Source organism: Lepidochelys kempii, chromosome 2 (genome assembly GCF_965140285.1).
Source record: "Lepidochelys kempii isolate rLepKem1 chromosome 2, rLepKem1.hap1, whole genome shotgun sequence".
Lineage (NCBI taxonomy): Eukaryota > Metazoa > Chordata > Testudines > Cheloniidae > Lepidochelys > Lepidochelys kempii.
Genome location: NC_136381.1, coordinates 5,309,283 through 5,321,272, shown reverse-complemented (window position 1 = coordinate 5,321,272; position 11,990 = coordinate 5,309,283). Strand labels below are relative to the sequence as shown.

Sequence of the window (11,990 nt, the reverse complement as noted above, 5' to 3'; positions counted from 1 at the left end):
TATGACACGTCTATGGTAGACTAGACTCACGCTTCATCCTGTCCAGCCTCAGTCATACGGACTGAATCCGAAAGGGCTTTGAGGGAGTAAAACGATACAAGGCAGCATCTGGTCTGTGGGACAAGTTACAGCTACTACGCCTGGGAAGAACAAGTGTTCCTTCATCTGGGCCCATACTGGAGGGGGGATGGCGGCAGGCATGGGCGGTAAAGGTCTGTGTTAGGATGAAAAGTGACAAGAGAGAGGGCGCTGATGAGAACCGTAGAGCCGCTGTCCCAAGGAGCAGTTGTGCTGCACCCATGAGTTGACCTTTTGGCTAAGGGCACCTCACACACCCTGTTTTTCCAGCAAGCAAACAGACACACAATACATCTGGGCTCAGGCAAGAACGGGAACGTGTTTATTCAGGTTTGATGCTCACGGTGCGAGCACTGCATTCCTTTTACATAAGAAAAGTCATCCAAGGAGCAGAATAAAGAAAACAATGTAAAAAACCAGAATCCAACCGGGGGTGAATGTGTCTGAGGTTTGTTTTTGGATCATGCCTTCCCGGCACTCAGTCTGGCGCTGAACCCTAGCGTGACGTGGATGGGAAATGTCTCTGCGGTAGCAAGAGGCAGGGGTCTTTAAGTATTCCGCTTTGGAGGTGGTTTGGGCTAAACATTTCCTGTTGAGCCCTGACCTTTTTTTAAATCAGCCCTATCAACCGGGACTACAGGTATAAAAGCAGAAACCCTGCCAACATTATCCACCATTTCCTGATGGGTCAGGAGTGCAAGCAGGCATCTCCCCAGTGGGGCAGCACTGTTCATTTGAGCTTCCCAGGCCTCCTGTGCCCAAACCCCTGGGAGCAGCCATCCAGATCTGCTAAGTGGCACAGAGGGGCACCTAGTGAAAGCAGCAGGATTTCCTTGTGAACAGCAAGAGGGCAGGTATTGTCTAATGGGATCTGAGACAGAGTTGGAAGAAAGGGCACCATCGGTAACCCCAGTATAGCTTTGCACAGAGAGGGGTTTGGTGTCTCATTGGAGAAGCCGGAGCAGGTTCTTCAGGCCATCAAGTTCTTTTTCCTGACCCGATCACAGTCCAGCCCTGATATAGATGAAGCTGGCCAAGATCGCCATGGCCAGCACCGAGTAGCTGACTTTCACGCTGCTGGCCCCACTGGTATTGCACAAGAATGAACTGCAGCAGGAAACAGAGGCGGCTGCTATCCCTATGTTTATCCCACCGCTGGGGCAAACTGAAGCACACCCCTTGGAGATGCTCTGCCCGGAATGTCCGCCTGTACCGGAAAAAGAAAGAGACTCAAGATTAAAATATTTCTCAGAGTTCGGACAGGAGCTCCTTAGCTCTGCAAAGGAGATAGTTGTACCAATGTAGCTAATCAATCCTGAGATGAGGAGGCCATTTCTCAGCAGTTAATGGCCTCACAGCCTTATCTTTGCCAGTGAATGCCCAGCCTTTAGAGGTCATTATTGCTATTATATACCATGAAAGCAGCACTAGTCTCTTCCTAGCAGTTACGGACCCGTATGTAACAATCTGGGAACATCCCCTTCAGATTCCTGGCCAGGACGAGGGAACAGCCAATGAACCCTGAGAATCCATTCCAGATTGTCACACTCTGCCCACTGCATGCTGGGACAGGGCTTTGGGAGTTCAGTGGGGGCTGTGGGGATGCAGCACAGAGGTGACTGAGTCCTGTCTCCTGCTTTTGAGCCTCAGAGCTTTAAAGAGCTGGTAGTAGTTAGGTCACAGCAGAGCTCATTAAGCAGCAGACACCAATATTCTCCAAAAGGCTTCAACCTGGCCTCCTTTTGTGCATGCACAACCAGCCAGGCACTGGGATTGGAGCGAGCGAATTCTCTCATGTGCCCACGCCAATAGTGGAACCTTGCACCAGCACATGAGATGTTTGGTGCTTAAAGCATCGCATGGCTGGGGAGCAGCTGCAGGACTGGGCTATAAAGAGCCTCATTTCAGGTCTTCAGACAACGCTGGGGGGGTAGATATGCAGCGCCCACATTGGCGTACAGGAAGCCTGACATTTCCTGCACTGCCCTCCTCTCAGTCATTCACTCCTCTGCAAACCTCACTAATGAGCACGGGGGCTCCCGCCCCGTTAGCGCGTCCCAGCAAAGTTCTCCTGCCATTCAGTTTCAAGGAGTTATTCCCAATTACACATCAGCAATGTCCCATCCTTCCAGCAGAAGGAGGAAGGAAAACCCAGTGATCTGGAACAGGAGCAGGATATCAACTGGGAAAGAGCTATGGAAAGAAAATAGGCAGAACATGCCCAAACTTACCAATTCCTGCACCAATATACGTGGTCACACAGTAGTTCGCATCACTGGGACATATAGTTGATGCCAGACAACCCCAGTTGGAGGACGCATCCGTACAGGTGAAGCACACCAGCGAGTGAGCTGCAAAAGGAAAACACAGCCCATGTTAGAGGCTTGCAGGAATATGTTATTGGTTCCTCGTTTACAATGTGCCTTTGTTGCCAAGAAGGTTAACGGCATATTGGGCTGCATTAGTAGGAGCATTGCCAGCAGATCGAGGGAAGTGATTATTCCCCTCTATTCGGCACTGGTGAGGCCACATCTGGAGTACTGCGTCCAGTTTTGGGCCCCCCACTACAGAAAGGATGTGGACAAATTGGAGAGAGTCCAATGGAAGGCAACAAAAATGATCAGGGGGCTGGGGCACATGACTTATGAGGAGAGGCTGAGGGAACTAGAGTTTAGTCTGCAGAAGAGAAGAGTGAGGGGGGATTTGATAGCAGCCTTCAATTACCTGAAGGGGGCTTCCAAAGAGGATGGAGCTCGGCTGTTCTCAGTGGTGGCAGGTGACAGAACAAGAAGCAATGGTCTCAAGTTGCAGTGAGGGAGGTCTAGGTTGGATATTAGGAAACACTATTTCACCAGGAGGGTGGGGAAGCACTGGAATGGGTTACCTAGGATGGTGGTGGGATCTCCATCCTTAGATATTTTTAAGGTCAGGCTTGACAAAGCCCTGGCTGGGATGATTTAGTTGGGGTTGGTCCTGCTTTGAGCCGGGGGTTGGACTAGATGACCTCCTGAGGTCTCTTCCAACCCTAATCTTCTATGATTCTATTATTCTAATCCCCATCCCTGTGACCTGCTGCTAATGAGCATCAAAGTGGACCATATCCTGATGTTCTCAGCCGCTATTTCAGGCTGAACTCTCACTGAAGCCAGTGATAGGTTTCCCTGTGCGTCGACTGAGTAAGGACTTCAGGATTGGACCCAAAACACAGAGGAGCAAATTTTCAAAGGCATAAATGGCAGCTGGGCATGCAACTGCTATTTATGCCTCTGAAAAGTTCCCCCAGCGCCCTCCATGACACCCATTTGTAAATACTTTCTCAGCACGTTCCTTTCCAAAGCCAGAATGTTACAGACAGGGTAATAAGGTTATAAAACAAAAATAAGCCTGGACTTCTCAAGAAATCATCATGCCAAACCCACCTAATTCATTCTGACTTTCCAAACAAGCCTGGTTATTATTATTACAGTGTCAGAAGCATGCTAGATGCTTTATAGAAACAAATGGAGAGGCAAGGTGCATTTCCTATAGCAGTGGTAGGCAACCTGCGTCCCGTCAGGATAATCTGCTGGCGGGCCACCAGACAGTTTGTTTACATTTGCACGGATGCCTGCAGGTCCGAGTGGCCGTGGGTCACCGTTCCCAGCCAATGGGAGCTGTGGGAAGCGGCACGGGCTGCGGGGATGTGCTGGCCACCGCTTCTGGCCACTCCCATTGGCTGGGAACGGCGAACCGCAGCCACTGGGACCTTTAGGCAGCCGTGAAAATGTAAACAAACTGTCTGGCGGCCTGCCAGCAGATTACCCTGACGGGACGCAGGTTGCCCACTACTGTCCTAGAGAGTTTATAGTGCAAATTGGACAGGAAGTGATGCGTAAAGGTCACAAAGAGAAGGAGGGGATGGGTTAAGAAAGAACAAGATCTGAAGCATTAAGTTCATCCCAGGACTTGATTTTGCCACCTTTATATAACAATCTCTCCACCTCCATGGGTCACCAGCAGAGCTTGAACCCAGGCCTTTCAGCAGCACAACACAGACCTTGACCACTGGCAGGGAACTGATAACTCCAACTAGAAGCAGTAGTGGGCTGTTATCCTCTGCGGCCCAGACACTAGAAGAGGATGCAACACGCATTTTACAAGCACGTGCTCCGCCTACACTGGAGAGTGCCTTACTCACACGCCTCCAGTGGGGCCAGGTGGGGAGTAAAGTGCTCTTTGCAACTGCTCATCGTTTTTTAAAGTTGACAGCTAGCCTAGCAAAGGTGGGGAGCAGAGAACCTCTTCTCCAGCTCTCCCAGCACACCCACCTAGCTGAGGGCAGGGCACTTTCCGATCTTGGTTTTGGCTACAATACCCACTAACACCCTACAGTTCCAGTGAGAGCAGGAGCATGATTAGGCCACTGGCCCCACAGCATACATGCCACAGATGGTGAACACTGGGCTCTCCCCTATCAGTCACCTTGATCTATCCCTGCCCTCTGTGACACTGCACCCTATGTCCTTCATAGAGATGTTATGATATGATTATGGCATAATTATGATGTCTTTTATGCCAGATCGGTCATGTAAGAAATCATTGGATCCTTGGATATTTACTGAATATGATTATCCTATTTGCATGCCTTTATCATTTTTGTATCTTAAGTTAGGAATAGTGACTATTTAGCTGTATTACAAATGTGTTTACCCCTGGGGAACACCCACTGGACCAGATGCTTTCATTCTGAAAACCTGGGTGGGGAAGGGCCATTAGAGACAACAATAGGCCTTAGAAAAGACTCATCTCCCACCTGGAGGCCTTCCTGAGGACTCTGCAGACAGCCTCAGACTCACGGCTATGATGACACTACAGGGATATGGGACTAGGTCACCTGGTGCTGGACTCCATTTTGGGATATCAGTGTTTTTCCACAGACTGGTCTGGGAACCAAGCTTTCAAACAAAGCTCTTTAAGGCAGGGGAGTGACATCATCGAGGTTCTTCACTGACTCCTCACCCAAAGAGACTCCTGGATCACCTGAGGAACAAAGACTGTACTGGGGGAAGTGCTGGACCCAGGCTAAAGGGATTTTTAGCCTGTGAATGGAACACCAGGGGGATTCTAAGCTGTAAGCAAGTGCAGCTTGCCCCTTAAGAATCTTCAGCCTGCTTGTATCATCACTTAGAGTGAGGATCTGCTGTTCATATTCTGTTCATATTTAGTATATTAAGCTTAGATTGCATTTTTGTTTATTTGCTAGGTAATCTGCTTTGATCTATTTGCTATACCTTGTAATCACTTAAAATCTATCCTTTGTAGTTAATAAACTTGGTTTTGCATTGTCTAAAACCAGTTTGAGGGAGTCATAACTTGGGGCAAAACGTTGTTGTATACTCCTCTCCGCATTGAGGGAGGGGGTGAATTTCATGAGCTTATGCTGTACAGTTCCCTGTGCAGCACAAGGCGGTATAATTTTGGGTTTACACTCCAGAGGGGGTGCGTGCCTGAGCATGTGGCCAATACCTTAGCTGGAGCCTTCCCATGCAGAGTTGATCGCAGCATCTGCGTGTAACTGCAGCTGGGTGTGTCCCCACCTGTATGTATGCTGGAGAAAGTTCAGGTCAGAGCCTGGAAGAGGGCTTGGCAGGCTGGTCACAGTAGTATAGTGTAAAGGGAGCCCAGGTTGGCGGGTCAGTGGTTCCCCAGTTCCAGGTGGCGCCCTAGGGAGAACCTGTCACACCCTCCACCAGCACAACGTCTCCCGAACCCTCCATGAAGCCAGCACCTTCTCTTCTGCTTCTTCTCCATCTGATGAAAAGATGGGCAAGATTTTGAAATGCTCCTCAGTAAAGTGAGCCAAGGCAAGAGACCGGGGCTCTGATCAGCGTCTGAACACAGGTGCGGTGCTTCTTGACGGTTCCGGTCATTTTTTAAATACAGACATTGGGATTATTGGCTTATTGGACCAGCTGCACTTGAACGGCTACGTGCACTTCGGGGGTCACTGTTTATTATTACTGAGCACCCAAAGTGTAAGATCTTCATGCTGTGTTTATACAGCACCTAGCGTAATGTAGTTCTGGTTCATGACTAAGGCTTCTAGGAGTCCAGGGTTGAAGCAGAAAAAAACAACAGATGCTTTATCAAGAGACACTAATTGAACTACATGAGTGGGAGGTCTGGAGAATGCAGCTAGAACAAGCCGAGACCGGTTTTCAAACAGCTCCATCCCCATCACTTCATAGCAAGAATATGTAGTTACACGCATGGCATCATCAGCTCAAAACATCACTGCCTGATCCTGAAGGAAGGGGCTGCTTTCCTAACAAGTCTGCAGAGCAGTTTAAACTGCAGCTACCTGGCAGGATTACAGAGCCACAGGTCGGATTCAAATCCCACGGATGCCAGAGGAAAGCCTCCCATTGACACAGCCTCAGACAGCACGGTCCTCCGAGGAGCCCATGAATCAGTGAATTAATCTGATGATTCATTTCTGAGTCAATACAAATGGCATCACAGAGATTCCACATTGATTGTCCCTCAGGGCATGGCTACACTTGCAGATGTAGAGCGCTTTGAGTTAAACCAGCCTTCGTAGAGCGCAGTAGGGAAAGAGATGCAGTCTGCCCACACTGAAAGCTTCAAGCTCACTGGCATGGCCACATTTGCAGCACTTGCAGCGGCATTGGGAGCGGTGCATTATGGGCAGCTTTCTCAGCATGCAAGTGACTGCAACGTGCTTTTCAAATGGGGGTGGAGGGGTGGGGTGGAGTGTGACAGGGAATGTGTTGTGTGTATGTGGGGGGGAGAGAGTGGGTTTTTTGGGGGCTGAGAGCATGTCACCATGCTGTCTTGTAAGTTCAGACAGCAGCAGACCCCCCCCCCCACCGCCTCTCTCTTTCACACACAGCATTTCACACTAATGGTTGCTTTGTCTCAGAGCAGATAAGCAGCCAGCTGTCAGAAACGGAGCTTTCAAAGGGCATATCCGCGTTCCTGCAGCATTCAAAAACAATGAGAAGAGTGGCCACTTGACTTAAGGGGATTATGAGACGTTTCCGGAGGCTGATCAGAGCACAGTAATGCAACACCTCGTTCACACTGACGCCTGGGCATTATAGCCAAGACGCAGCAAACATTATTCCTCTTGCCGCGGTGGAGTACCAGGAACGCTCTAGCCGTGGAGTCAGAGCGCTCTACAGGCCTTGCCAGTGTGGATGGGTAGTGAGCTAGTGCGCCCGGAGCTGCTTTAATGTACTCTATCTCGCAAGTATAGCCAAGCCCTTAGTGACTCTAAGGCAGATGATCTTAGTTCAGTTTGCATTTTTAATCATCAGTGCCACAAGTTTAACCTTGATCATTCCTGTTTACTCATCATCACTAATCTAGCTCTTAACAGGGGTTCTTATATAGCCCCCCCAGTACCATAGCATCTGAGTACCTCAGCATCTTCAATGTATTTACCCTCACAACACCCCTGTTTTTACATATGGGGAAACTGAGACACAGTGAGGCTAAGTACCTTGCCCAGGGATATGCAGGAAGTTTGTAGCAGAACAGGAATTTAAACCTAGGCCTCCCAAGTCCTACTCTAGTGCCTGATCAACCGGACCATCCTTCCTTTCACTAATAACCATTTTATGATCTCACTTAAACAATTCTGCCTAGATGTGTGAGCCAGAATAGAATCCAGCTCCACCCCCTCTCCCAGAGCTACGCTGGCAAACACGGTTAAAGAGGAGTGAAAATGAATTCTTTATCATAATTCCAAATACTCATGTTGAGTAGTTAGGTGCAATTTACAACACTGTTGTATTTCTGCCCATAGCAATTACTGATCTCAATATTTCTGATATATTTATAGGTGCATTTTTAAAATGTCCTTTGATTTGAAAGTGTCCAATTGTTATGTGGCTAATCTGTGTTCCTAGCAGAGTAACCCTAACCCAGCCCCCATCCAATCATGTGTTCAACCCCCTTATTACACTGTGTCTTACTTTAGACTGTAAACTCTCCAGGACAGGGACTGCTTTTTACTGTGTCTGTAAGCCGGCAAAATGGGCCCTGAATCATAACTGTGGCTTCTGCCTCCTCCTGTAATACGTACAATAAACAATGTCTGTACTAGATTCCCAGATTCATAAGATCATTGTAAACATCTAGGCTGACCTCCTATAAAACACAGGCCAGGGAACTGCCCCCAAAATAATTCCTAGAGCAGACCTTTTAGAAAAACACCCAATTTTGATTTAAAATTTGCCAGTGATGGAGAATCCACCATGACTCTTGGTAAATTGTTCCAATGGTTAATGACCCTCACTGTTACAAATGTATGCCTGATTAACAGTCTGAATGTGTCCAGCTTCAACTTCCCCACAATGGATCTTGTTATCGGTTTCTCTTGAAGATTGAAGAGCCCATTATTAAGCTTACCAAGCAATCCAGATTGCTCTTTATCAGTGACCTGAGCTCTTCAATATTTACCACTCCCCTAGTTTTTCTGTCACCTGTAAATTTATCAGTGATGACGTTGTTTTCTTCCAGGTCACTGATAGAAATGTTAAATAGCATAGGGCCAAGAACTGATCCCTGCAGGACAATTCCCCATTGACAATTACATTGCGACACCTATCAGTGAGCCAGCTTTTAGGCCAGGTCTACACTACCACTTACGTCGGCAAAATTTACGCTGCTCACAGGTGTGAACCCCCCCCCACACACACACACACCCGGAGAGACATCAGTTACACCGACCTAACTGCTAGTGTGGACAGCGCTATGTCGCTCACCCACCAACACAGCTACAACCACTCACTGGGGGTGGTTTAATTCTGTCAGCGGGAGAGCTCTGTCCGGTCGGCACACAGCAGCCACACGAGAGATCGTACTGAGGCACAGCTGCATCGGTACAGCCATGCCACTGTAAGCGCGCCAGGGTAGACATGGCCGTAGTCAGTGTGTGCCATGCTAATGTTCTGTCAGTCTAGTTTTTTCATCAAAATCTCACACGGCACCAAGTCAAATGCCAGTACGAGTAACTACATTACAGAGAAAAAACAGAAACAACGGGCTCCTGAAAAATAGCTAATAATAGAAAACGTAATGAAGAGGGAGGAATTATTTAAGGAGGCTGAGACTGAAACTACAGAACAAAGAACCTAAGCAATGCAAGCACAAAAACCAGTTGCCACCAATCAGATGATGGAACAATTTGCCAGGGGAAGAAGCTTTTGGTTCTCAGCTACTAGAGATGCTGACGAACTCATGAGATACAACACAACCCTCAGGAAATGCCTTAGATAAGACCTGTGCAATCTGACCTTGCAAAGAGCAGAGCTCGGCCAAGGCTTTCAAGCCCCGACCCAAAGCCCAGTGCAGTCAGTGGAAAGGCTCCCGCTGACATCACTGGGCTTTGGATCAAGCCGTTACTGCCCACGCCAGTTCTGTCTGTGTTCTCCAGGCAACCACTGCTCTCCTTCAACAGCCCAGTACTTGGCATTTAAACACCATGTGATGTCTTCAAGGCAGGTTAGTGTATAGCCAGCTAAAGCAAAGGGAGTTCCTCGGGAGAGGGTCCTTGCATGGCAAAAGGAATATTCCTGTTGCTCTGGGGACAAAGCTACCTGCAATAACCCCATTTGACTGGCGAAGGGTGTCTACTGTCCAGGCACAGGGGCCAGCAGATTTCTCTCACGCCCTGGGCTTAATTTGATCACATATAGACTGGGACTGGAAAAATAACACACTCTCTGTGTCCACTTGGTTGAAATCACGATGTGCTTAGACACTGCGGCATGGGATCCAGAGTGAGTATCTAGAATGGGCAGCTAAGATCGTCTTAAGAGCAGCGAGAAACCAACTGGTTGTTTCTCACTGTGGACCCCATGGAATTGGAAGTGTTCTTGATTTCTGAGCCAGAAACCCAGGTGGCTGGAGCTGGTCAGTTCCCTTGGGCTCAGGCTGTAGTTTACCCTGGCACCCGGTGCAGGTCTTGGGGTGACTTATTTGTGTGTATTAATGTGAGTAAACAGTAAGAGAGGGGGATAATACATTTATATAGACAATCAAAAGACAACAACATCTGGGAGCATATAAATGGGGAAATCTTCGAACAAGTGAACATTCGTTGGTTAATAACCGAGCCTGTTCTTCCTAGCTTTAGTGGCAAATAAATAAATAAAAGCCTGTTCCACAAACACCTTTTATCCCTGGAGGTCTCCTATCCAAGTATCAAACCGCCCCAGACCTCCTTATTTTTAAAACCAGATGAGCTCAGGAAGAGTTGGAGGAGTAAAATTTATCCTCCATTAAGAATCAACCAGTAGCTCCTCCAACCAGAACCTACTGCTGTGACCCCCTCCAATATTACTGGATTCCACCACAGCATTGTAAGATCGTAGGGCCTGAGTCTGATCTCACTTATGCCATTCCTCCAAATTAATTTAATTCAGTGCAGTTACCCCTGATTTACTCCACTGTATCTGGGATCATAATCAGACCCTTATGTTTTTAGCTGATTACAGTAGAAGAACTTGCAAAAATTATGGTTGCAAGAAAGCAATGCTGAGAAGCACTGATCGCCCTGAGTAAAAGAGCCTAGCTCAGAGGATAACCGTATAAAAGATTTCTTTAAGAGATGACTAGACCTGTCTCTAGGGCTAGTCAGCCCCCCCTCATCTTCCCCTAGGCCTTTCAAGACATGCTGCTGTTGGAAGGAGCTCAGATCCACAGAACTGTGCTCCCTCTTGCATCCAGAGCACTGCATCCCCCTAAGCATCATGAAACGGAGATAATTTTCTATGCCTGCACTGAGCTATTTTTATTACATCCACACAAGCTAGTGCTCAAAAGACAGCCAACGCACCAGCCGTTGCTTCGCAGGACCAAGCGGCTGGCTGCAAAGGGAGGTTTGCAGAAGTGCCAGCTCCCACTTAAAGGTAGAGTCTTTGCCCACGGTGCTGCAAAAATCCCCCTCTGCCCCTGCCATTTCTAGCCACTTCCCTGGCTCTTTGTCTGGCACAGAGGGATCATGAGCAGTATCTCACCTTGCTCCACACACAGAACCGCCACCAGCAGGGCGAGAAGAAAAGCCTTCATCTTCGGCCAGGGCAGAAAGGCAGCTGCTTCTTGGTGGGGCTGATTATAGATGAGGATCTTGATGTTTTCCTGTGAAGGCAGCTCACGCAAAGACTGGGAGATAGTGGGGAGGAGTCAGGAAATTGATGGCTGGGTGTGGGATGTGCAGGGGAGTTTGCTCACGTGGGTTTTTTTCTTAGAACAGCCAGAGGCAACAAGGCTCAGAGTCTTAACAGAATGCAGTGCCCCAGCAAATGTAATTATGTTTGGTTTCGTTTCCCCGCTGCAGCCTGGAGGGAGAAGGAAATGCAGGAGGACTAAAGCATTTCTGTGCCAAAAGCTTTTGCACAAGGAGATGGTTAATACACTGCATAAGCCAGACACCAGCGATGGAAAATCCCTACTCTATTGTCTAATCTGGTGATTCTTAACCTTTTCCACACCGGGTTTCAACAGCAAATAGGGTGGGGACCCTGCTCCCTGCCTTCTAGGTGCAGAGAGAGGGACGAGGGTCACCAGTGCAGCTGGCCCGCACAGAGACGCTCCATTCTGTGAAAAAGTTCCAGTTGGCAATAAATCTTTCTGCCCAAATCCGGATGACAAGTTAAAAACTCATGGGGGTTTAAATGTTACAGTGTTGGGCTGCTCTGGTGTTTTCCCCACCACCGGGATGTTAAATTTAATTATACTATAGAATCATAGAATACCAGGGTTGGCAGGGACTTCAGGAGGTCATCTAGTCCAACCCACAGCTCAAAGCAGGACCAATCCCCATTTTTTGCCCCAGATCCCTAAATGGCCCCCTCAAGGATTGAGCTCACAACCCTGAGTTTAGCAGGCCAATGCTCAAACCA

At 48.3% G+C, this 11,990-nt stretch overlaps 1 protein-coding gene across 1 annotated transcript; it reads right to left on the bottom strand.

Annotated features, from left to right (window-relative positions):
* Positions 1 to 378: 378 nt before the first annotated feature.
* On the bottom strand, positions 379 to 11,374 carry LOC140906300 (lymphocyte antigen 6E). Its single transcript, XM_073329965.2, has 3 exons — positions 11,106 to 11,374; positions 2,310 to 2,429; positions 379 to 1,285 (listed from the first exon to the last, which is right to left on the bottom strand). Exons 1-3 carry the CDS (start codon positions 11,155 to 11,157, stop codon positions 1,080 to 1,082), a joined length of 378 nt encoding a protein of 125 aa, XP_073186066.1. The 5' UTR covers positions 11,158 to 11,374; the 3' UTR covers positions 379 to 1,079.
* Between the last annotated feature and the right edge of the window lie 616 nt (positions 11,375 to 11,990).

Bases quoted from the DNA above. Each gene is read 5' to 3' on its own strand.
- LOC140906300 (XM_073329965.2), bottom strand. From the start codon at position 11,157: ATGAAGGCTTTTCTTCTCGCCCTGCTGGTGGCGGTTCTGTGTGTGGAG. The intron at 2,430-11,105 runs GTGAGATACTGC...TTCCTTTTGCAG, and splicing joins GGTTCTGTGTGTGGAGCAAG to CTCACTCGCTGGTGTGCTTC. The intron at 1,286-2,309 runs GTAAGTTTGGGC...TTTCCGGTACAG, and splicing joins GTATATTGGTGCAGGAATTG to GCGGACATTCCGGGCAGAGC.